Source organism: Aphelocoma coerulescens, chromosome 27 (genome assembly GCF_041296385.1).
Source record: "Aphelocoma coerulescens isolate FSJ_1873_10779 chromosome 27, UR_Acoe_1.0, whole genome shotgun sequence".
NCBI lineage: Eukaryota > Metazoa > Chordata > Aves > Passeriformes > Corvidae > Aphelocoma > Aphelocoma coerulescens.
In genome coordinates this window covers 3,004,398-3,028,649 of record NC_091040.1, presented here as the reverse complement: position 1 = coordinate 3,028,649, position 24,252 = coordinate 3,004,398, and the positions used below count along the sequence as shown (strand labels likewise).

Sequence of the window (24,252 nt, the reverse complement as noted above, 5' to 3'; positions counted from 1 at the left end):
ATGGGAGAGACCTCGGGAAGAGCCGCCCTTGGCAGGGATGGATGTATGCAGTTGTTGTTTGAGATGGTCTTGGGGAAGACGGGGGGTGCTCCCTGAAATCCAGAAAACCTGTTCAGGCACACAGAACTTTCCTTTTCTGCCCATTTCTTTCTCTTTTCCCCTTTCCCCCTTTCCTTCCCCTCCCACCAGCTGATGCCAGTAGCCCACAGGAGCCAGAGGGTGAGGGGAGCAGCCTGGGGCTGGTGCCCAGCACTGAGGAATCACCCGTGGAGCTGCCAGGCAGTGTTGCCTCGCTGGGCTCCCCGCCGGCCTCTGAGCTGTCAGAGGGCACCTCGGATGCCACCAGCGTGGCCTCCTCGTCCGCCCAGGCAGCCGAGGCGCAGGCGGCTGAGTCGGGCAGCAGCGTCAGCTCAGCCCCTGAGAGTGAGAAAGAGGGGAAGAAGAGCAAACAGCACCTGTACTGTCCCACATGCAAAGTGACCGTCAACTCCCTGTCCCAGCTGGAGGCTCACAACACTGGTAAGGGCATTATGGGGGGGACAGGGGGATGGGCCTCCTGCCACTTCGTCTGGGCTCTGAGCAAAGCCCAGCCATGCCCCATAACCAAACAGCCTTGCAAGGAAGTAGAGAGCATTAATGAGTGTTGCTGTAATTAAAAAATTTTCATTAAAATGACCTGCAGAGATAAACCATGGGGCTTTACCTGGGCTGCAGCTTCTAGGGTGAATTTTCACAAGGTCAAACACTCTTAATGTTTGTCTCGATTAAGGACATTTCCAGCTACTTTTAATCAAGTGATTGAGGCTGCTTTATATTCCATTTGGCTTGAAGCTGATAGCCAGGGTTTCTTCCAAACCCGGGATAACCCTTCCCAAAGCAGCTCGGTGGTTTGGGCTTGTGGCCCTGTGGAAAAAGACCCCTGGGAATCCAACGAGCTGTGGAGCTCCATAGCCAATGATGGCTCCCGGGCTGAGCAGGGTAGCCCCTTGGGGTGGGCAGGTGTGGGAGCTGCTGAGGGTCCCCCTGAAGCCTGGGGGTGGCCAGACCCACCCCCAGAGTGGTGGTGGGGGATGGCAGCCATGGGGTCCCCAATGAGGTCTGAGGGCCCTGCAGTTCCAACTCCTGGCTCTCCCCTTTCTCTGGAGGATGCTTAAGTTGGGCACCCCAGCTTTAAAGGTCCTTTTCTCCCCAGTTCAGCAAGTACTGGGAACCAGTTCCCCCCACCCCACTGCCTGCTGGGGCAGCAGCAGCAGCAGCTGCTGTGTGCAGGGTTGGCTCAGGACACTGCTGCGGCTTAGCTGCAGACGTGTCCTTTTGCTTTTGTCAGCTCCAGTTACGAATTCAGGAGCTGATTTGGGGAAAAAGAACAAACAAGCAAACAAACGTTTGTGGGCTGGCGCTGCTCCGTGGCCGTCACACAGCTCCTTGCTTCACGCCTTAAAAAATAGAATGAATTAGCAGGGGCTTAAATTACTCGCTCCCCTTGCACCCTTGCCACCCCGGCGCTGGCAGGGGCAGGACAGAGCGCCCTGTCCCCAGGTGTGTAGGGATCTTGGGTTCCTCCTTCGCCACCTGCTGTCACCCTGCTGAGCTATTCCTGGCTCCACAGCCGGCTCCCCTCTGACCTTGGGCACGGCTCAGATGCTGCAGCACGGTGGGCGATGCGTGCCCGGCTCCGCAGACTGTGCTAGCGCCCGGGGACAGGCGACAGGCTCCAGCGCACACTCAAAATAGCAGCTTCTCCGAAGCTGGCACATGGAGGGGGGGGTCTCTGGGAAGATGAGCATCTCTGCTCTGCCTGTGACGTGCAGCTTGGCAGGGTTTGGGAATGGGCTGCGCAGCACTGGCAAAAGCCTGGGCTCCCAGGCAGCTCCCTGTCCCCTCTGCTGGCAAGTGCTGCTGGGCACAGGTTGGTGAGGTTCCCCTGGTGCTGTTGGAGGGCACTGTTCCTGCTGCTGTGCTACTGGCACAGGGCTGGGCTGGGTTTGCTGAGTATTCCCTCTCGCCAGGCGCCAAGCACAAGTCGATGCTGGAAGGTCACGGCACCCAACTGCGGCGAGGCCGGGGCAAGCTGCTCTCCCGGGCAGGGCACAAATCCAAGCGGATCGGGAACAAGGGCAGCATCAACATCCAGAACAAGGCGTTCCACTGCCAAGTGTGTGAGATCTACGTGAACTCCGAGACCCAGCTCAAGCAGGTGACGATGCCCTGAGAGTGCCTGGGCACCAGGTGTGGGTGTGCAGGGACTCAGGGTGTGGGTACCTGATGGTCCCTGCAGGGTGATGGGCATCCCCACAGACCTGAGCCGCACAGTGCCCCAGCTGTCCTGGCTCCCAGTGATCCTGCTATTTTCCTCCCCAGCACATGAGCAGCCGGCGGCACAAAGACAGGCTGGCAGGGAAGCCACCCAAGCCCAAGTACAGCCCCTACAACAAGCTGCAGAAGAATGCTGCCCTCGCAGTGAGTATTATCAAGGTACCTGTCTCCCTGCACAGCACTCGCTCGGTTTGCTCACAAAGCCTCGCTCGCCGTCAGCCATCCTTGCAGTGAGTCACAGGAGCTGCTTCTCTTAAACCTTGGTTTCCCTCACCACAGCTCAGCTTCTCCCCTCAGGGAGGGTGAGCTGTGGTGGTGGGTTTTGAGCCTCTTCCTGGGAAGGCCAGCATGGGGATAACTTGGGAGTGCTTTGGCAGTAGCGTTCACAATGGCAGCACTTGTGATGCCTCCACCTGTTCTGCGATCTCACAGTGTCTCCTTCTCCCTCCCTGCAGTCCAAGCTGGCTTTGCAGAAGCACCTCACCAAAACCCTGGCAACCCGTTTCCTGCCGAGCCCGCTCACCGCCGCTGCTGTCTGCGCCATGCCTGGACCCCTTGCCTTGCGACCAGCAGCTGCCACCACCCTCTTCCAAGCCCCAATCCTCGGACCAGCCCTTTTCCGAACGCCGCCGACCCACGTCCGCCCCACGCCGGGTCCCATCGTCTTCGCACCCTACTAGAGCCGCTGGCCCGCCGAGGGTCTGTCCACCGTGGCTGGGCTGCGGGGGCTGCGCGCTGGGGGCAGCGCTCCTGGTACCTGCTCTCCTGGTTGGTGGGAAAACGTAGTCGTAGACATCAACCCCGGCTTCTCCTTTGCTTGGAGCGGGCTCCCACTGGAGAGAGGTGCCCCAACAGAGCCCAGCCAGCCCCACCATGCATCCTCACCGCTCTCCCAGCCTGTGCTGGCCCCGTGCTCGGCAGATGAAGCCAGGCAGTGCACAGAAGAGGACAATGTCCAAATCAGGACCGTCTCATGGCCTGGGCCTGCCTGTCCTTGGCCTGCTGGCTGCTTCTTCATCGCCCTCCCAGTTACCAGACTGGAAGGAGAGGAGCTGGCTGGTCCCTGGGAGAAGGAGCATCCCTCTGGTCCCTGCCAGCCCAGTGGGAAGGGAACTGCGAGGGGAATCTCAGCCCAGCTCTTACTGGGAGGAACAACCCCAGCACAAGTGGGAAGCTGGCAGTTTCTCTCTCAGCCTGGGCTGGCTGTGCCCTTGCCAGCCCTGCACCTACCTGTGCTGGCAGGGGGTTTCTGTGCCACCCACCAGCCCCCTGCCCCCGCAACACCCTACGTCCCACCAGCCAAAGAGCCCCCGCGGTGGCGGGCACCGGCCACACCGACCGTATCCTCACTCCAAGAGCAATAGCTGACCCCAGGGCCGGCGCCTCCTCCCTCCAAAGCACACGGGCCCTGGCCCTAGAAGCACACGACGGGCATGTGGCCAAGCTGGGCCCCACTCATGTCCAGCAAGGCTGGGAGCACCAGGCTGTCTGGTGCTGGCTCCCCGAGGAGGTGACCCTGTGCTTGGCACCTGTCCTTGTCTCTGTCCCACCGCGGGGACAGCCCTGCCCCTACCTCCCGGAAGATGCTGTGAGGCTGAGTGAATGTCCCTAAAGCACTTTCAGTTCTCCAGTGAAAGGCAACGCTGCTGCTCACCTGCCATGCCTGGCCCTCCAATCCCATCCCTGTTAGGAGCTTCCAGGGAGTTAGTGATGATTCCCGAAAACAAAGGTGTCCCCAGCAGCCTGGACAATCAGGTGGCAGGTGCACCCACGGCCTGCGGAATGCCGGGCTCTGGAGGGACCCCGAGGCCATAGCTCTGCGTTTCACTGTGCTCAGACAGCCCAACCACGACCTGTCTGGGACTGTCACCGCGGCGCTCTGGGTGCCCAGCACGCTGCTGTACATAGAGAGAGTTGCATCCCAAACGGACCTTTCGCTGGAGGAACACCCCACCCCGATCTATGCAATCCAGGGGGGCAGCTCACCCGCCGCACTGGCTGCCTGCGATTCCCTTTGGTGCTGATGCATCCATGCAGCCGGAGCAGTGGTGGGAGCAGAAGAACCAACGCAACACTGAGCTCTGTCCCGTCCCCGGCCCAGGGTGCTGGTTCAGATCTCTGCTGTGACTCCCATTTCCTTCCAGCCCTCGGGAAGAGGCAGGCTGGTGTGTGCACCTTGGAATCCACACGCACAAGCACACATATCTGACGTCTTGGCCGTAAGCAGCGCCTGGATTTCAGAGGGATTTTGCCCAGCATGCTCCGCTGATGCTCAGGATGGGTCCTGGCACGGGGAGGTGAATGGGAAGGTGAATGGGTGACTCAGATGGCTGAAACATATCTGCTTCCCAGGGCTGGAGCCTTGGCAAGGGCAGGAAAGCTGCAGGAGGGAGCACACACCTGCAGGGTCTGTGGGCAGCACCAACCGTGGAGCCACTGCTGCACTCCTGCCACAGAGACAGGAGAGTGAGTGAGCCCCTGGGTATGGATTCACCTGCTCAGGGCATCCCTTCCCCAGGGAAGAAGGAGATGGCAGAGAGGGCACCAGGAGAAGAGTGAGCAGCTGTGCATGGAGACAACGGAAAGGTCTTGCAGCAGTGGTGGGAGATGCGGCTTGGAGCACAGCTGAAGGAAGGAAGGCTCCCAGCAGAAACAGCTTTGCCAGGGTTAGAGAGATTGTCCCACAGCCCAGAGGACACGCAGGAACCCCACATCCCAGCGGACAGGAGCCTGTGCTGGTGGGACCCCAGGGGACAGGAGGGACGCTGTCCCCACTCCCCAGTGCCAAGCAGCCCATGGCCAGCGTGTCTCCAGCCACCCCTGCCCGTCTCACTGTGCCCTTCCCAGGCCCTTGGGGTCACCCCCAGTCCGGCTGCAGCAGCTGGACAATGGGTCCCCTCCTGTGCCCAGCCCCTCAGGAGCATGGGGAGCTGGGAGCAGCCAGGCTCCAGCTTGCAGAGCCGCGTGGCACCAGTGGGCCTGTTCCCCTCCATTGTTCCAAAAAGCCTGTGCTGGAGCCGTGGCTGCTCCGTTGCCCCTCACCAGTGGAGTCCTGACGCACTCCTGTACTTGGCACTTTAACCCTGTGAAAGCCATTCCTTCTAGTAACAATAATACTGCAACGAGCTGCGTAAGAAACCCCCGTTATGGCATCCCCCCAAATCCCCTCTTGCTCTCCAAAGCATTTACTGCCTTTGACTTAGCACATGCTGTACTAGGAGTAGGGATAGTCCATAGCGCTCGGTAACGTGTGCCCCTCTGTAAATAACCTTGGAGTGATGTGAAGTTTGATTCAAAAAAACAGAAAAAAAAAAAAAACAACCCAAAATGGAATATCCAGACTCTAGGGACTTGGCCAGTACCCTCCTGTAATGTTCATTGTATATTTTTTTGATGTACTATAACTGTTGGGAAAAAAAAAAAAAAGGAAATATTTTGATAATCGAATCTCATCGCTTTATTGTGTTACTCAGTAAATAAAAGGAACAAGTATAAACACACTGGGGCTTTTCATCAGTTCTTTTCCTACATCCAGACTACCTGAAGGGAATGCGTGTTGCTGGGCAGGAGTGGGGCACCTGTGCCTTGTCTTATGGTGGTTCTGAGAGGAGGCAGCACTGTGACAGGTGGGCAGTGAAAGCTGCCATAGCCCAAAGCATCTGGGGTGTGCAGGGTAAGTAAAGTCCCAGCTCCTCCAGTGATCGAGGTGTGCAGGGTAAGTAAAGTCCCAGCTCCTCCAAGGATCCAGGTGTGCAGGTGAAGCACAGTCCCATCTCCTCCAAGCTCATGGCTGAGTCTGCACTCAGGAAAAGGAGGGCTGGAATAGTGGATTTGGGCACCCTGCCCGCAGGAACAGCACCTGCCCTGCTCTAGGCATTCCCTGGATATTCCTGTGCATAAAGGAGCAGTGGACACTGCCAGGGTAAGGGACAACCTGCCAGGGAGCAGCAGCACAGAGGCAGCTGGGGCAGGGCAAGCAGAGCTGCTTGGCTGGAGGCAGGGCCAGCAAACAGGCTCTTCCCACATATTATATGGAAATAGAAAAAGAGGAGAGTTGTTCCCTCCAGATGTGGAGCTGATCCCCACATTCCAGCCAGTGTATGCTATGCCTCTGCTCCCCTCCCTCAGCATGCACCTGAGAGCAGAGGGGGTCACTGAGTGAATCCTGATCTTCCTGTAGCACCTCTGACAGCTGCAGGGGCTGGGCAGGGAGAGGAGTGGTCCCTGTCCTACTGCCTCTCTCATCCTCCAGGACCATCCCCAGCCCTGGGATGGTTGTTCCTCCTGCCACCTGCTTCCCACAGGCTCCATGACACCAGACAGGACTCAGAAGGAGGTGTGTGCGAGGGAAGCAGGAAGGTGAGGAAGAGGAGGTGGCAATGGAAGGGAAGGGGAAGAAGCCTCAGCCATCCATGGATCCGCTGCCCTTGTTCTTGCGGCTCAGGGGAAACGCAGACTTGCTCTGTGGCTGCGTCATCTTGCTGGCCAGGTAGATGAAGGGCTCGATCAGCGTGCGCCGATCAGCCACAGACACCTCCCACAGCTTCACCTTCTCGCCCTTGGCCCAGTGCTGGGCTGCATCATGATCCACCCGGCGCTGCTCCTGCAGGTCACACTTGTTGCCCAAAACCACAATAGTGACCTGTTCCAAAAGGGCAAGAAGGGCCCCTGAAGGTTCCAACCACAGCACTGCAGGGCTGGTGGCTGGCTCTGCCATGAAGACCCTCAGTGGTAGGCCCAGCCCTGCCCCCGATTCCCTGTCCACATTGAGGCCTTTTGAAACCCCATGATCCCAGTGCTCCCTTCCCCTCCTGCTGGGGACTGTGTGTCCCAAACCAGCCCCAAACTGGAAGGAGCTTTTGAGCACCTGTAGGCTCAGAGGGCATCCCAGGAGAGAGCCTTTTACTGCTGGGAATCTCACAGATCAGGGACCCATCAGCATTTTGTGATGGGCTGGAGAAAAGAAAGGTGAGAACCTGCCCCAGGGGAGCAGATCCCACTCCGCAGCCCCTTCTCCCGGGGGACTCACCTCCTTCTTGTCCTTGGACTTGTCGATCTCCTTCTTGAGCAGCTCGACACGCTTGAAGGACTCCTTGCTGTCGGTGCTGTAGACCAGCACGTAGCCGTCGGTGCAGGAGAAGCAGTGCTTGGGCAGCTCCAGCCCGTCCCGCAGCCCCCGCGTGTCGTAGAAGCGCACCTGCTCCCGCACGCCCCGGTCCGTCTCGATGGAGCCCACGTAAATGTCCTCCTGGGTCTCGATCATCTCCGAGCCTGACGGGGGTGGGCAGGGGACACGTGGGGACCCTGCCCGGGGGTCTGGCTCTGGCACAGCCCGCGGAGCTGTCCCGCCAGGCGCGCTGTGCCATCCTTGCCCACCGCCGGTGTGTTCAGGGGGTGACCAGGGACAGCCCGGCCCAGGGGGATCCCCAGAGCCAGCACTGCCCAGGGCCGGAACTGCCCGCTACACCCGGGGCCGCCACCTCGGAGCGGCCTCCGCCCGGCCCCGCACTCACCGACCACATGGTTCCCGTACAGCAGCTGCTCCAGGATGGAGGTTTTCCCGACCGAGGCCTGCCCGCACACCACCACCTTGCAGCTCTTGCCCATCCCGCCTCACCGGGGCAGCGGCGGCCGAGCCTCACCAGCGGCGGCGGGAGTGGCGCGGCGGGACCACAGCGCCCCCCTGCGGGCGGGCGGACCGCGGGGCCCGGCACCGCCCTGCGGTGGGAGGGGGCGTGGTCTCCATAAGCCCCGCCCCTTGTCCTGTCCAGCCCCGCCCCTTCCCGGTACCGGCCCCGCCCGATGCCGCCGCCGGGCCCCTCCGCGGGCGCCCCCTGCCGGTCGGGCCCCGCCCCGCCCCACCGGCGGAGGCCCCGCCCGTTCCGGCGCTCGCCCCGCCTCGTCCCGCCCCGGTCCGGCCCAGCCCCGCGCGGTAAGATGGCGGCGGCGGCGGCGGCAGCGGCGGCTGAGGCCGAGTGCGATGTGGTCATGGCGGCGCCCGACGGGCCCGGCGAGACCGACAGCGACGAGGAGGCGCGCAGGTAGAGCGGCGGCCCGGGCGGGGAGAGGACGGCCCCTGTCCCTCCCGGTGGGCGGGCCGCGGCCCGGCGAGGCTGCGAGCGCCGCAGGGCCCGGGGCCGCGGTGCAGGGCGGCCGCAGGTGCTCGGCAGGGCCGGGAGCGCTCCCGGGGAACTTCGGCCGGTCCTTGCACGGGCGGACCCCGCCGGCAAAGTCCTCTCTCCCGGCCGGCCGGGAGCGGCGGCGCCCCGGGGGCTCCGCAGCGGGGCCCGGCGGGCGGTGACAGCCACGGGCCGCACGCGGCAGGGCCCGGGAGCTGCTGGGTTTGCGGTGCGGGGCCGGTGTGTCCCAGTGAGCTCCCGCGGCCTCCGTGCGCACCGGGATTAGAGCATCTACCCGCTACCGGCGTGGCCCAGAAATACAGTTCACACCCTGTGTCCCGAGGCCACACACCTTCAGCGGTGTCGGGGGAGCGCGTCCTCCTCCTCCTCGCTGCGGAGGGAAGGATTAAACGCGTGGGAAGAGGAGGCTTCAAACTCCTGAACCCTTTGCTGCTGCATCACCCCGTTCCCCTGGTCCGTTTGAAACCTGCCCACAGTGGGTTTCACTCTGTCGTTCCTTGCTGCGGATAACGGGGAAAAAACGCCTCGGGCAGAGCCCTGCTCCGGGAATGCTCCATCATCCGGGAGCTCCTGGTTTGTCTGTGCAGTGCTCTGGTGCACAGTGCCCGGGGAAGCTGCCAGTGTCACCTGGAGCAGGGAGAGGTGGGATCCCGACCTTTCCCGCACGTTTTGTTCCCAGGAGTGAGTGAACTGGAGCACTGTGGGCAGAGAGGTGGGAAGGTCCCTGTCCAGGAAACTCCACTGGCTTTCCATAGTGGCAGGCGCTGGGTTCGTCTCCCAGGGAGCTGGAAGGAAGGAGCTGTTCCTGTAGGAGTGGAGACATTTGCTATGGAAGATGATTCAGTGGAATGAAGAAGAGGAAACAAAACCAAAAGTGGCCTCTGAGGAATGGTGGTTTCACACTCCCATGGATGACCCAAGGGATTCTGTGGAGCTGAGGCCTGAGGAGCAGCTCCCTGGGGAGGTCCTGCTGAGCAGGAAAGGAGGAGCGGCTGAAGAGGCACTTAGGGCTCACAGAGCACTGGGATCGCCCAGCCTGTGAGGCTGGGACAGGCCTGTGCGGGCACATCATTCCTGCCTGCTGGGCAAGCGAAATGTGGTGTTTGAAATGGTAAAAATTCCCAGAGGTAAAACCCTGGCTGAAGGCGCAGGTGTCTGCAGGTAGTGACCTCCAGCTCCTTCCTTCCGTCCTGAGGCTGTGCCAGGCACCGCTTTAGGTGCCTTCACAATCTTTCCTGTTTGTGTTCTTTTGGGGATGTTGCACCTTTTCCTTGATAAAATGAACCCATATGGGCAGGAGCTGATTCCCTGAGGAGCCGACCCTGCACACCCCCCTTTCTTTGCAGTCCTGTGCATTAACTTGTTTCCTACCCCAGCCCTTCCTTTTTCGCTATGGTAGCTCAGTTGTTCTCATGGAAATCAGAGCAATAATTGCTGTATTGGGGAGTGGCGTTGGAGCCTCAGAAGTTGTCAGTCAGATGCTTGTGGAACATCCCGGGCCAGGTGAGGGCTGGGTGAGCTCTGCACAGGACACACTGATTTGGTGCAGCCTTCGGGATGTGTCTGCGCTCACTTACGTAAAAATCAGCAAAAATAAGAGAAAACCTTTTCAGAATCCTTATGATAACTCAGCAACTAGGGTTCTATGTTCTGTGTTTCCATTTAGAGATTACAGTACAGCAGAATATTTGCTCAAGGACTCACCTTTGTCCAAATGCACGATTCTGTTCTTCATGACTTAGTAAAACTGGAAAGTTAGAAAATGAGCAAAAGGGGAGATCTGCATTTCAGAATGGCTGTAACTAACGCCCTGAAGCAGCTGCAAACATGCCAGGGGCTCCCAGGCTGTCCAGGGCACAGGAATGGAGTGTGGTCAGAGGATAATTATTGTCCGCTGCTGCCTCATGGATTGTTGGGGTCCAGACGGAAAGCATTGATGTAATTGTGTTAATTTTATCCATTGGTGCACCAGTACAGAGCAGCTGATGAGCAGGACTGAGCCACCCCCAAAAACTCACTTTTTTCTTCATTAATTTTAAAGGTTTCTCACCCATGGGAACAGTTTTTCCCTGCTCCCAGCTGCTCTATGAGCTTGGGCCCCTGGAGTTTTGCCAGGGAGAATTTCCTTGTCATCTTCCTGGCAGCTTTGGGTTCTGGCTCCCATGCATGCTCCAGGCTGAATCTTTCTCCTCCTTCTTCAGCACTGGAGCATGTGGAAGCCTCTTAAAAAGAAATACCTCCAGCTGTTGGGAAAATACTGTTAGGAGATTGCAGAGCCCCTGCTGCAGACTTGGGATGTGTTGGTGTCTCTGTGGGGCATTGTCATTTCCCGCAGCAAAGTGATGAGCACGGAGTGGCCCACACAGAGCCCCGGAGGTTCCAGGCCTGGCCAGTCTGTGGGTCACTCACTGGTCAGGTCTGCAGGTGTTACGTGGAGGTTGTCAGGTGTTGGTGAGCACCAAGAGGCTTTTCCAGTGCATGAAATGAGGTGCATCTCAGTGAGGCTCCTCCAGATGTTGTTCTCACCAGATTTCGGGGCAGCACTAGCAGGAGGGGGCGAGTCGTCTGAGGAGCACCAGGTCATTCTGGGATGACCTGGAGAAGGCTCTGCTGTTCCTGTTCTGCCTGTAGATGGGCAGTTGGGTTTCCCAGGTGATAAACCAGCCCATTTTACTTATCTGGAATTATTTTATGATCTTATGATCATACCAGAAGCAGCAGAAGGTACTCGTGTAGTTGTTTGCTTCCCCATGCGTCTGCAGAGTATTTCAGTATCTAACTTAGGCAGTTGCTTTATCCAGTTGGAAAAGGTGATCCATAGCTACAGTTTCAGCCTATTTCCTTAACGTGAAATGTGCTTTTTTGAGGTGAATCATAATGTAGATGCAGTTGTTTTTCCCATGGAATTCTTAAGCTGGCTGGCTTCCTTCGTTCAAAAGGAATTGCTTCCTTCAAAAAAGCGGTCTCAGGCTGATTCTAGACCCTTCCATAGGTTTTCACAAAAGTTACGCTGTGGCCCTGCCAGGCATGATGGGGCCATTGCTGGGAATTAGGTTAATTCCGAGCTCCGGGAATTACATAACTGCACAATTAAAGTTGGGGCTCGGCTGCTGTTCTCGCTCGTGGCTGCAGGGAAGGTTTGGGTCAGTTCTTGCATTTCTTGTGGCATATTTCGGTTCTTACGGCTCTTTTGGTCTTCCACGAGTTTGCCCTTGGGTATGGGGAATGTTCTGGGGGTTTGAGCACCTTGTGGGTTCAGGTTCAGCTCTGCTCTTGGAGAGGCTGGAGGCAGCCCTTTGTTCCATTTCCACGGGTGAGTCCTTCGCCCATCCATGTAGATATTTGCATGTCCAGACTGGGATTTCCCGGGCTGGGGGTTTTGTTGAGTCGCTGCCGTGGTGTCTGTGCTGCTGCACGGAGCGAACCCGCCGGGAGCGCGTTGGGGGGAGCTGATGTGCCGGGAAACTGCTCCGCTCTGCCCTCGGCGGTCAGCGCTGCCCAGCTGGGGCAGGGCAGCGTGTTACACACGAGTGTGTGTGACCACTGCCCTGGGGAGCCTGTCCCAGTGCCCAGACACCCCCTGTGGGAAGAACCTATTCCTAAAATCCAATCTAACCCTCCCTCACCCAGCTCCAGCTGCTCCCTCGGGTCACTGGTCACCAGAGAGAAGAGCTCGGCACAGCCCCTCATGAGGAAGTTGTAAATATATATTCCCATATGTCTAAATCCTCACTCAGTGTCAAACCTCACCTGAGGATGGGTCTCTAAAGTGCACCCTGTGTATCTGTCTGGCACACAGTGTTTTGTTTCTCTTTCAAGCCCTGAAAGAAGGGAGGGGAGAGTATTGTATGTCCAGGGGAAAACATGATGGCTAATTTTAAGCTCCAGACATCTGCCTGCTGTAAACTGAATTGAGATCACCCAACTTATTTTACCCCAGCGGCTGAGTCACATCTGACAGCTGAGAATCTGGGTGGGATTTCACCCCAAAAATGCCTGATAGAGGCACCATATCCTATTAAAGAAAAAGCCTCTGCAAGAACTGTACAAAATAGGCAGGTGTGTTGCTTTTGCCAGAGCATAACTGGAAAGATTGCTTGGTCAGGATGGGATTTTGGAGCTTTCCTTAAATCCTGGCTATTTTAGGGTTTTGCCACAGTTTCATAACGGAGGCAGGCAGTGAAGTGGGAGTGAGGGTCAGGAGAGCTGGGAGAGAGTGACTCTGCCACCTGCCTAGGTGTTGGATTTCTGTCACTGGCACATCCTTGCCCAGGGGCTGTGCCAGCACACCTGGACCAAGAGCTGCTGGATTACAGATCCCCAGAGGTTCCAATGACAAAAAATCAGGTGTCTGCGAGATAGGTCTGCGGGAGTCTCACTGGGAGCTGAAGTGGGAGGTGGAAGCCACGATCGGCACTTGAGCGGGGGCAGCGTGTGGAAGCTCTGAGGAGGAGGCAGGAGTTGTTAGGCAAGCGTGGGATTGTGTCACTGTGCGCGGGATGGCTTCTCCGAGAGCTGCTGTGCTGGGAACGAGCAGGGGCTGAGCTTTCACAGGGCATGGGGAGGAGAAGGAGCCTTGTGCTGGTTCCTCTCTCCCCAGGCAGGCAGCGAGCTCCATCCTCAGAGCTTGAGTGTGCGAGGGAGTGTCAGCTCACAGAGCTGCTGCTTGTCTTCGTTGGTCTCAAGCTGCGCCAGAAGAGGTTCAGGTTGGATGTCAGGTGGAATTTCTTCACACAAAGAGTTGTCAGGCATTGCCTAGGGAGCAGTTGGAGTCCCCATCCCTGGAGGTGTTCAAGGAACGACTGGACGTGGCACTCAGTGCTCTGGTCTGGTTGACAAGGTAGTGATCAGTCACAGGTTGGACTCAAAGATCTTGGAGGGTTTTTCCAACCCAGATGATTCTGTGGTGGCAGGTTCTCTGGGGAGGCAGGGACCAAAGTGCTTCAAGTATTAGAGATGCTGAGAAATACCATAAAAGAGAAAAAAATAATTGCCTCGCTTGCAAGGAGAGTCACTCCCACCAGCCCCTCCTGTGCCTGTGGTGCATGTGAGTGATGAAAGACAAGCTTCTTCCCCAGCTCCTTGGTGCAGCTCTTCTCCGTTTCTGTGTCCAGCATGGAGCAGCCCTGCGAAGACACCGACCCTGTCACAAAGCCACCCATTCAGCCGGGGGCGTATTTTTAGCAAAGCACGATTCTTCTTTGGTGTCAAAAGTAGCAAGTGGGGAGCGCAGGCCCCAGCAGCGCGGGAGGCAGAATGAGCTCATTCAGGCCGCAGCATCTGTTGGGGTGAAACAATCCCCAGTGAGATCAGGGGCTGCAGTTCTCCTTGTTGGAGCCAGAGCCGTGGTAAACAAGGGCTGTGTGCTCTGTATGTCAGCAGGGCACAACAGGGCAGAGCTGCTTCTGTCCTGGCGCTGGAGCTCGAGCCCAGCCTGACAGCTCTGGCAGGTCCTTTACCTTCATGCTGTGGGGGTGATTTGCTTTAACAATTTTCATCATTAAGCCTTAGGCCATGTGAGCAGCAGAAATACCTGCGCTCTCCTTTCTGCCAGTGTCACCTGAGGCACTGTGACATTGATCTGCATTAAAATGCTTAAAAGGAAAACAGACCATTAAAAAAGAGTAGAAAACAGTAGTCCGTGTGTGGGAGTGTTTCTCTGGCATCTCAAAGTACCAGTGCTTTGTGAAAATTGGTTTTGCCAAGGTTGTGGTTTTTTCCTCCCATTTTCCCAGCTCTTCCCAGCAGTTTGTGGCAGATGGGATGCTCTGGCACACAGCCTTTAGGTGTGTCTATTAGATGGTAATGACATGACATGACAGGTAAAATGGTTAAAAGACTTGTGACTCGGCCCGCTGTGCTGGACAGGTTGTGGTGGTGGCTCAGGTGAATTCTGCCATTAAGACTGTTCACCCATTTCTTTACACTGTACAACAGAGACCCGAGGGAAGGAACTTTCAAAGGATCTGTGATTTTCTTTTCTATTTGTGATTACAGAAACAAGAGAACAGTGAAAGTCTTCACTGCCCAGGTTCCAAACGTGCAGAATTGCTCGGTAGTTTTTCCACTGTATTTAGATATTTGATCCATAATACTCAAGAAAGGTGGTTGTGTTTGGAAACATTTTAATTATGCAGAGTTTGCATCCTGATGCTTGTGATATGGATCCATCCCACAGGCATATCCTTGTTGTACATCAGTGTAGCTGGGAGGGTGCAGAGCTCCTGGGGCTCTGGTGGGTACTGGCTCCTGAGGAAAAGCCAGGCTACAGCACCTGCCTCAGGTGTGATGCTGGGAGGGCTGGGGCAGAGGAGAGATGGCAGTTTCCCATCTCTGATGGGTGAGTTAATCATTTTCTGGAGCAGGGGCAGGAGGAGCTGACCTGGGAGCCAGGACAAGGCTCTTGGGGGGCAGTGGGTGTGTGCTACCCCATTGCTCTGCCACCGTTTTTACCCATCTCATCTTATCCCAGTGTTTTAAACTCCTGCAGGGCTGTGGCTGGACGTGGCTGGGGTGTAGCCCACAACAAAACTTAAAACTGAAAGTGAAGAGCACACTTCCCAGCTCCCAGTGTCCATTGTTCTGACAGCTGGGAAATCTGCGATGGCTCAGTGAAAACAACCCCTGCATGAGGTGGTTGTGTAGGAGCGGCCAATGGCAGCCTGAGCAAGGCTGAAAACATGGGAACTTGTTCCAACACAGTTGCCTTTGTTCTCTCCCAGGTCAGCCTGTTGAGCACTGCTCACATTCGCTGCTCCATCACCGTGGTGTGCTCTCCCTCTCGGCCTGTGCAGCTGAAAGGCTGAAGGGAGAGGAGGGAAAAGAAGGGGCTTGGTTTCCTTCAGGGGAAGCTTTGCTTTCGAGAGTTTAAGGGAAGCTGCTTTGAACCATATGCTGTGTGTTTTTAAATGTCCCAAACTGTCTCTGCAAATGCTTGCTCTTGAGTGTGAGGACTATTTCTAGACCTGTTGCCAAGGCAGTGCCAGGCTTCTGTTGCAGGCTTGTACCCATATTTCTCTTTGATTTTGCTGTCTTTTGAACGTGGAAATTGTTCTTGGCTCTAGCTCGTAAGTATGTGGGACTCCTGAAAGAGCCAGCGCTGTCTCTTTTGTTCTGAGGTGCAGCACGTCGCAGGAGGGGGCTGTTGGGTGAACCCTGTACCAGGGAGTTCTGCTGGACTCTGAGGGGACTCAAAGGTGGCTTTAGGCTGCATCCCTGTAAAATTTGGCCAGGAAATATCCCTGAGTATCCCGAGTAAAGTGCTGGAGTATCTGGGAGCCAGCAGGAAATGAGGTGTGCTGGGCGGTGTGTGCTGAGGAGATCTCACAAGAACCAGCTACAAGCATTTGGAGCATTGAACAGTTATGCCTGGGGATCAAATGCTTGTCATGGTCACAATCTGTCTGGTGCTCAGTTCCTCTGAAATGTGGTGTTTTGCTTCCTTTCAGAGAAGCAGAAGCATTCAAGGAGCAGGGAAACGCGTACTATGCCAAGAAAGACTACAACGAAGCGTACAACTACTACACAAAAGCCATAGGTGAGAACAGCTGATAATATCAATCTTTGTTGAATACCATGTCTAAAATTGGAGCTGGTTGCTGATTTCAAACACACCAGTGGGGTTTCTGACAGCACGTGCTGAATGAAAACCTCTTGCCTGCTTTAATTACCTTGGGAAATGTCACCAGATCGATAATGCCAGTCAGGGCCAATGTTCTTTAATGCCACAAGTTGTGCAGCTGCTACGTCATACTGATAGTGAGTCTTGCATTGTCTCCAGATACATGTCCCAATAATGCCAGTTATTATGGGAACAGAGCTGCTACACTCATGATGTTGGGGAGGTTCCGAGAAGCACTGGAGGATGCTCAGCAGTCGGTCAGGTTGGATGACAGCTTTGTACGGGTACGTGGAGAACATCAGGCTCCTCATTCAGTACCTTGTCTGCACCTGTTACAGCTCTTGCAACTCCCTTTTATCTGTGTTCCCAGGGCCATCTCCGGGAAGGGAAGTGCCACCTTTCCCTAGGGAATGCCATGGCTGCCAGCCGTTGCTTTCAACGAGTTTTAGAACTGGATCATAAGAATACTCAGGCACAGCAGGAGGTAAGAGGATCTTCAGATTTAACTGTCCCCAGTAGATGCTGAGGAGGCTGAGCTGGACAAAGGATAAATGGAGAGTGGTGTAAGGCAGCTGCCACTGTTGTGTCTCTTTCACAGGGTAGAATTTCCTGGGCTCCCAGTTCGGTCACTTGATTTCCAACTGATTTTAATGCTGGCAAAAGTATTCATGTCATCTGCATTATTGGTCCATGGTCTGCAGTAGTTTTGGCTCTGACATTCAGGGATTGGCTGCTTGGTGGCATTTCAGAGCAGAAACTGTCCTGCAGCACTCGTGTGTTCTGTCTTTCAGCTGAAGAATGCCACGACTGTGCTTGAGTATGAAAAAATAGCTGAAGTGGATTTTGAGAAACGGGATTTCAGGAAGGTGAGTTTAATTTGTTTGGTGTGGTCTTAGATAAGAACTGGTGTGTTTGACATGGCCCAGGCAGGTGTGTGACTGCTTTCCTTGCTGGGTGTTTGGGAGGTGCTGTGCCACATCTGTTGGAGCAGGGCTGGCTGGTGGACTGTGTCAGCTTTGAAAGTGGCAGAGCTCGTGCTCCCTGAGCACTGACCAAATGACAAGTGAGGTGACTGGCTCAGGCCAAGCCCTCTGTCACTGTTTGCTTTGCAGGGTGAGTGGAGTCATGAATGAGCTGTTTGAGACAGATTTTGTCAGCAGCAGCATTTGATCACACTTTGCTCCTGAAATGCATATCCAGGATTCTTCTTTCTCAACTCTTTGAAAGAAAAAAAAAAAAAAAGGCAGGCTGTGTGCCAGAGACGGTCATACAAGGAGGAATGCAGATCTGCATGGGGCATTCTCCTTACAGCTTCCAAATCTTTCTTCCCAAGGGTTGTAACAGGATGCAGCTGGTACTGACCTGATAGAACAAGAAATGACAACATGAAATCTGAAAGGCACCAAGCACTTCTCATGCAACTGTTTCTGTGCAGTGGATGCATGTAAGGCTCAGATTTACCCCAGAGAGGAGATTGTGTGGTACACTGAGCTCGTTGTTCAGGTCTAAGGCTGAGCTCTCAGGTTAAGCTCAAGATTTTGGAAGGGTAAATCCCAGCTTTGTATCACCTTCTTCTGAGGAACAAATGGGATGTGTGGTCAATCTGAATTTCTCGTGTAGGAATTGCCCTGCCTGTATTGCACGTTCTGGGTGTCTGCATCTGTGCCTCACTTCCCCAGTCCCACTTCAGTGGGGAGGCCAACATGAAACGTGATCTTTGTTTCTGGAGAGCTGCTCCTGCTTCACCCAGGAGCCCTTGGCTCTGGAGCACAGTGCTTCCCACAGCAGGGCCCCGTGATGTCACGGGCCGAGGAGCAGATGAACCTTGGGGAACAATGCCCTGTTCTTGCACAGATGTCCCCACCAGAGTGCAGGGATGGAAAAGACCCATTAGCTCACCCTGCCCATGGCGGTCGGGCCAGTGGAAGATCAGCCCTTGCACTGTACTTTTTTTGTGTTTTGTCCAGTCCAAACTGTCTCAGTCTATTGAATTTCTGTCCCTCCCACATGTCTTTATACTGCAGGAAACAGGGGCAGGATTGTACTTCTTGGCCCTTTCTTTAGGGCTTACAGTTTAGAAGAGTTAAAGGGACGGACCTCCTACAGGTGTCCCTTGAGTCTTGTGTGGGGCTCTGTCACAGTAGCGTGGCAGATGCCTCAGACCTTGGCACACAAAGCCCTTTGAAAGGCACAACCTGCACATGAGGAAAATTTTCTAATGAAATCTATCTCCAGCAGCAGTGGAGGTGGGTGTCTGCACGCTCGCCTTCCTGGTCAAACACAAATCTCAAGCGTGGGGCAGCTGTTCAAACCAGGCCCTTGGCTCTTCGCTGTGCTCATGCCTGTGGTTTCTCCCACCCCAGGTTGTGTTTTGCATGGATCGTGCTTTGGAGTTTGCTCCCGCGTGTCACCGGTTCAAAATCCTCAAGGCTGAGTGTTTGGCGCTGCTGGGCCGGTACCCTGAGGCACAGTCCGTGGCCAGGTGAGTGTCCAAGGGCTGGGGCTGAGGAGCACCTGTTGGCGTGTCCTGGCTGCTGCCTGTGCTTCACATCTGGAGTAAGTGAGGGAATATAAAATAGAATATTCCTTAATGCATGTTGTGATGAGGAGGGAGGGTGTGAATTTATCCCCATTAATCTTCCTGGGAAGCTGCATCCATGCTGCTTGAGCAGGCTTCTGTCTTTTTGGCTTACTTGTAGCACAGACTTGTTAAAATAACTGGGTAGCTCAGTGGAGGAAGGTGCTTGTGGAGGTCAGAAGGAGATGGGAATAGGGAGGATTTCCTCTATTGCTGTGTTGCAGTGATATCCTGCGGATGGACTCGACCAATGCCGACGCGCTGTACGTGCGTGGGCTGTGCCTGTACTACGAGGACTGCATCGAGAAGGCCGTGCAGTTCTTCGTGCAGGCCCTCAGGATGGCCCCTGACCACGAGAAGGCCTGTCTTGCCTGCCGGGTAAGTGGTGGAGATGGGGCTGCAAAATCACCAGGATCTGGGGTTTTTTTAAACCAAACACATCGTTTGGTTCTGCTAGATCAATCCCTTCTCCTTCCCTCAGCATTGCCATTCCCATATCAATCCCTTCTCCCTCCCTTAGCATTGCCATTCCCAGATCTCCAGGAGCAGGCAGTGTGTCCAGCCCTTCCCAAAGACAACCAGCTGCTGCCTCAGATAAAACCAAGCTCCTAGAAACTGTTTCTCAGTACACTGTGATACTTTGAAGCAGCCTCCCCTTCACGCTTTTTTGTTCCCTGGTCATATATATACAGGAGCAATAAAACAAGGTAGATTGGTTCTAAAGAAACTCCTAACTTTCAGGTCCAATATCCACGTCAACACCCTGACTTCCATTTAACACTGTTCCTTCCTGTTGCTCCTTCCCTGGTGTGGTTCTTCGACCGACTTTAAATCTGTTCATATGTATAAAACTCTCAAAAAGTGAGCTCCCGGTCCTTTTATTTTAATCCGTAAATTTACTGCACTGTCACGTTCTCCTCTTAAAAATTAGGCACCCTTTTTTCTGTGGAGGACGCCTGGAATCGGCACTGGTTGTTCCTTAGTGCTTCCAGATTTTCAGCTGCTGGAGCAGGGCTGTGACTTGTATCCTGCAGCAATGTCTGAAACCAAATTAGGACTGTTGTGTCTGAGGGTCCTTGTCTGGCAGAACAAAGTGCTTGGTCCCCCTGACCTCGTGTCCTTACCTAGGTGTGTTTCCTTTCAGAATGCCAAAGCACTTAAAGCGAAGAAGGAAGATGGGAATAAAGCATTCAAGAAAGGCAACTACAAACTAGCATATGAACTGTACACAGAGGCACTAGGAATAGACCCAAATAATATCAAAACAAATGCCAAACTCTACTGCAACAGGGGGACGGTTAATTCAAAGGTAAGGGACGGTCACCCGGCAGGTGTCTGTCACCACATCCCTCACCACAGCAGTGATAAACTGCAGATCAGTTATTCTGGAAAGCACAGGCTGCCCTGGCTGCTGGGCAGCTGCATCTCTGAGGCCATGGGCAGTGTTTCAGGGTTTTTGTGCTTGCACAACACTTGGATCAGTTCCCAACAGCCAGCAGTCGACTCCTGCAGAAACAAAACTCAGATACTTGGGCTGCACAGAGTGGGAGGGAGGTGAGGGATGTGCTTTAGCCTTATCTTAGTCAGCAAAAGGCATCCCTCTCTGTTTGTTTCCTTCCCAGGAATGAGCAGGTTTATTTTTTTTTTTCTTCTTGCAAATCATGTCTTGCTTTGGATTTTTATGTAAAAAAAAAATGACCTAATTTAAAGCCCCACGACATTTCTTCAGCTTTGCTGTTCAATTTTAATCCTGCACTGTCGAGAGAAACAGCCAGTCATGTGACAGTGCTCCCAATTCCCACCCTGTCTCCTCTGGGCATTTTTCTTCCTCAGCTGTCCCAGTGTTGATGCTGCTGTCCCAGACACCCCCACTTGGTCGAGAGACACAGGCTGTTCCCAAAACCTGGGAAGTGGGATGAGCCGGGGGCCATATAATGGGTGTCTGACATGGCTGTTTGTGTCTGAAAACAAACAACGCTTTTCCTGAAAAAGATTTATTTAAAATATTTTTAGGTTTATCTTCCTGCCCAGGAATTATTTTGGACACGGAATTGGGATTGTTTTCAAGAAGACACTTGGTTTTGAGTGCATTTCTTACACAGAAGCACCACATACCTCTGTCATGTCCCTGGCCAAGCTTCTGATTATTTTTCCCAGGGAACAAAAGCTCAGTGTTGGGGGGAAATTGGAAAAAAATTCCTAGACAGAGACACAGAAAACAGTGAGCTTTTCCCAGATTCCTCACACCTTTCATTTGCCTAAAATCATGGTGCAGAATTTGTTCTCTGTATGGGATTTACTCACTTTTTTTCTGACATTGTAGCTTAGGAAACTTGAAGAAGCAATCGACGACTGCACGAACGCGGTGAAGCTGGACGACACATACGTCAAAGCCTACCTGAGGAGGGCACAGTGGTGAGTACACCTTGACATCGGGCACCTGAGCACATGTGTGGGCAGGAGCATCCTCCTGGCAGCTCTGAGGGACAGCATCACAAATCTGGAGCTTAACTGAATGGAAGGGGGGGCCCTGAATTTATTCCTCTTCCTTATGCTGCTGAGGAGATGGGGGTAGCTGTCTATGGTCTCTCCTGCTTGCCTGGATTGAACACTGCCTCTTGATGGTGTATTTATAGAATCATTTGGGTTGGAAAAGACCTCCAAAATCATTGGATCCAACCTTTGACCGATCACCATCTTGTCAACTAGACCAGAGCACTATGGGCCATGTCCTGTTGTTCCTTGAACGTCTTCCAGAATGATGACTCCACCACCTCCCTGGGCACCCAGTTTCAATGCCTGACCACCCTTTCAGTGAAGAAATTCTTCCTGATGTTTGTCTGAACAAGATTTAGGGAGAATTTGTTCTAAAACTTGACTTACTGTGTTTATAGATGAACATAAGACGTTCTGTCCCAGAGAGCCTCTCTCTCCATGTCTGCAATTGCAAATTTACAGTGGTTGGAAAAGAGATTGAAAAAGACCTCCAAGATCTAACTTTTCCAACCTTCCATCTCTGTAATTGCTAAATTACAGTGAGTAGTTAATGTGTGAGTAAGGCTGAGGGGGCGACAGGCACGTGTCCCTCGGAGGTGCCAGGCTTGTCACTCCTGACCAGCACTGCCAGTGTGAAGCTCTGTGCCAGCTCTGACCCTGCACCAGCTTCCTGGAGCTCGAGCTGGCAGGGATCCGTTCCTGCAGCTGCATATTGGAATTATCAGGTCATTAAAGCAGAACTTGTGCTGCCAAAGAAGGTTGCAGTGTCCCCTTGGAGCCCAGAGTGCAGGTTCCTGTGCCAGGGTTTCCCACAACTATCAGGGCTCCCAGCAGTAGCCCTCTGTGGGCTCCTCTGAGGTCTGATCTGCTGCAGTCCAGAGCACTTCTCTTAATCCACATCCACCCAGACAGCCTGCACTGAATCCCTTTTGATGTTCCTGTGAAGGACACCTTGGTCACTAATGTTTCTTTCCACAGTTACATGGACACAGAACAGTATGAAGATGCTGTAAGAGACTACGAGAAGGTTTATCAGACAGAGAAAACGAAAGGTGAGCACAAGGGCACTCTCTGTGTGTGCACAAGTTTCCCTGAACTGGCAGTTTTTTTGTTGTTCCTTTTTTCTCCACAATATGCTTTGATTTGCAGCCTAATACCCCAGCAGGACAATATGGAGAAGCCCTCAGAAGCACTGGAAATCCCTGTCTTTGGTCTGTTTTCTCTCCCATCACTGATTGCTGAGATGATAATTCAGCTTGTGTCTGAGGCAGTGCATTGGGTTCAGAATGCCTGGTTTAGGTTCTTGTTTTGACTGTCCCCTTGTTGTTTGAGTGGCCTGAAGTGTAAGGGATGGAGTAACCCCTCCCCTCTGGTGTTGTGCTCCTTTCCAGAACACAAGCAGCTCCTAAAGAATGCACAGGTGGAACTGAAAAAGAGCAAACGGAAAGACTACTACAAAATCCTGGGGGTGGACAAAAACGCCTCTGAAGATGAGATCAAGAAGGCTTACAGGAAACGAGCACTAATGCACCATCCAGGTACCCACAGCAGTCCTTAGGTGCCCTGTGTAGCCATCACTGAGGCAGAAATGTGTATGGAAGAGGGAATTTCTGGACAAATAGCAGCTCTGACCCCACAGATCTAGAGCATGTTCTGGGACAGGAGCTTGGGAATGTTTAACATTATCGGTTTGCACTAGAAATTAAAAGCTTTTTCCTGCTTGTTTGTGTATCCCCAGACCGACACAGTGGAGCGAGTGCAGAAGTACAGAAGGAAGAAGAGAAGAAATTTAAGGAGGTTGGTGAAGCCTTTACCATCCTGTCTGATCCCAAGAAGAAGGCCCGCTATGACAGTGGGCAGGATTTGGAAGAGGATGGATTGAACATGGGAGGTCAGTGTTCTTTACAATACTCTGCCATGGCAGCCTTTAACAAGATCAGACCCTTTAGAGTCTACCTTGTCCCCTAAAGCAAGCTTCCCATTGGGAATGATTCCATGAATTGACTTGGTTTGGTCCCTGAAAGCGTTGGGATGGCAGGGCTGCACTGTTTCTAGTTGGGAACAGGCTGGGATACTGGCAGGTGTTGTCCTTGGTTGAGCTGGTGGGCAGTAGCTGCCATTAGGCAGAAATCTGTCACAGGATGTGTTAAAGAGTATAATTGTGAGTCCCTAAATGCTGCTTATCCAGATCCTTGGGCTGCCCCGTGGCAGGTTCTCTCTGTGACAGCTGCTTTACCTGTTTGTGGTCACTACATGGCCCCATGTGCTTGGAGCCAGCCCTGTGTCCCCCCACTCGGCCACTCTCAGACACTCTCGGGACCCTCAGTGAGCTGACAGCTCCTGAACTGTGGGAATGTAATGGCTGTTTCGCTGCAGCTCATGAATTCCTTCTCTTCCCTGTAGAATTTGATCCAAATAACATCTTCAAGGCCTTCTTCAGCGGGCCAGGGGGCTTCAGCTTCGAAGGTAGGTGAGGTGTTCTCCTCCCAGCCTTGGAATCGTAAGTACACAGATCCCCTGGCAGGGCAGCTGGGGCTCCCAGTGGCTGTGCTGCTTGAGGAGAGCATTTGGCTGTTCCATAAATCTAAGACCTTTTCCAAAGTTCTGCCTGCACAGCATCAGCTGGTGGCTGATTCTGGTTCTTCTGGGTTCAAAAGCCACAAACCCAGGGGCTCCCTGTTCTGGAGGTGTGTGTGGGTTTGGCCATCCGTGTGCTGCTTAGGATTGCACTAAACTAATTTGGAAGGTCCTGATTATCTTCCATTTTCTTTTTCAGCTTCTGGGCCTGGAAATTTCTTTTTCCAGTTTGGCTAAGAAGCAAACAAACACAAATCAAACCACACATACCTGATCTGCTTCTTTTAACCTCGAATACGGACAGCCCCAGACTCCTCCTCCATCACGTCTCGTTGTCCTTAGAGCAGTTTCATTTCTGGGTTGGAGCCTCTGTTTGTGTGTTGTGTGTGTGAAGAGGAAACCAGCTCGGGAGGGGAAGGCTTGTGAATTTTGTTTTACTGTTAACTTTATTAAAAAAAAAAAAAAATAAATAAAGCTTTGAATCTTTTGGTCCCTCCATGCTGGCCCGTGCTTTCAGCTGCTTC

The 24,252-nt window shown here is 54.1% G+C and overlaps 3 protein-coding genes across 3 annotated transcripts in view; 2 read left to right on the top strand and 1 right to left on the bottom strand.

The window, feature by feature from the left end:
* The window catches only part of ZNF385C (zinc finger protein 385C), a 59,576-nt gene extending 53,892 nt beyond the window's left edge, over positions 1–5,684 (top strand). The window contains 4 exon segments of the mRNA XM_068996225.1: positions 190–519; positions 2,010–2,197; positions 2,362–2,475; positions 2,772–5,684. Of these exon segments, the coding sequence (XP_068852326.1) occupies positions 190–519; positions 2,010–2,197; positions 2,362–2,475; positions 2,772–2,996 (857 nt within the window). The 3' untranslated portion in view covers positions 2,997–5,684.
* A 65-nt stretch (positions 5,685–5,749) lies between these two features.
* NKIRAS2 (NFKB inhibitor interacting Ras like 2) lies at positions 5,750–7,983 on the bottom strand. Its single transcript, XM_068996226.1, has 3 exons — positions 7,830–7,983; positions 7,346–7,587; positions 5,750–6,958 (listed from the first exon to the last, which is right to left on the bottom strand). Exons 1-3 carry the CDS (start codon positions 7,921–7,923, stop codon positions 6,719–6,721), a joined length of 576 nt encoding a protein of 191 aa, XP_068852327.1. The 5' UTR covers positions 7,924–7,983; the 3' UTR covers positions 5,750–6,718.
* A 135-nt stretch (positions 7,984–8,118) lies between these two features.
* DNAJC7 (DnaJ heat shock protein family (Hsp40) member C7) lies at positions 8,119–24,224 on the top strand. Its single transcript, XM_068996799.1, has 14 exons — positions 8,119–8,357; positions 15,905–15,993; positions 16,237–16,361; positions 16,448–16,561; positions 16,869–16,943; positions 18,441–18,559; positions 18,880–19,033; positions 19,800–19,964; positions 20,979–21,070; positions 22,130–22,203; positions 22,543–22,689; positions 22,890–23,042; positions 23,555–23,617; positions 23,928–24,224. The coding sequence occupies exons 1-14, from the start codon at positions 8,119–8,121 to the stop codon at positions 23,963–23,965; spliced, it is 1,647 nt and encodes a 548-aa protein (XP_068852900.1). The 3' UTR covers positions 23,966–24,224.
* The last annotated feature ends 28 nt before the right edge of the window (positions 24,225–24,252 follow it).

Excerpts from the sequence above, each read along its gene's own strand:
- NKIRAS2 (XM_068996226.1), bottom strand. The coding sequence starts at position 7,923 with ATGGGCAAGAGCTGCAAGGTGGTGGTGTGCGGGCAGGCCTCGGTCGGG. Across the intron at positions 7,588-7,829 it reads GTACGGGAACCATGTGGTCG|GCTCGGAGATGATCGAGACC; the intron begins GTGAGTGCGGGG and ends CACCCCCGTCAG. Across the intron at positions 6,959-7,345 it reads AGTCCAAGGACAAGAAGGAG|GTCACTATTGTGGTTTTGGG; the intron begins GTGAGTCCCCCG and ends CTTTTGGAACAG.
- DNAJC7 (XM_068996799.1), top strand. The coding sequence starts at position 8,119 with ATGCCGCCGCCGGGCCCCTCCGCGGGCGCCCCCTGCCGGTCGGGCCCC. Across the intron at positions 19,034-19,799 it reads AGGCCTGTCTTGCCTGCCGG|AATGCCAAAGCACTTAAAGC; the intron begins GTAAGTGGTGGA and ends GTTTCCTTTCAG. Across the intron at positions 19,965-20,978 it reads GGGGGACGGTTAATTCAAAG|CTTAGGAAACTTGAAGAAGC; the intron begins GTAAGGGACGGT and ends CTGACATTGTAG.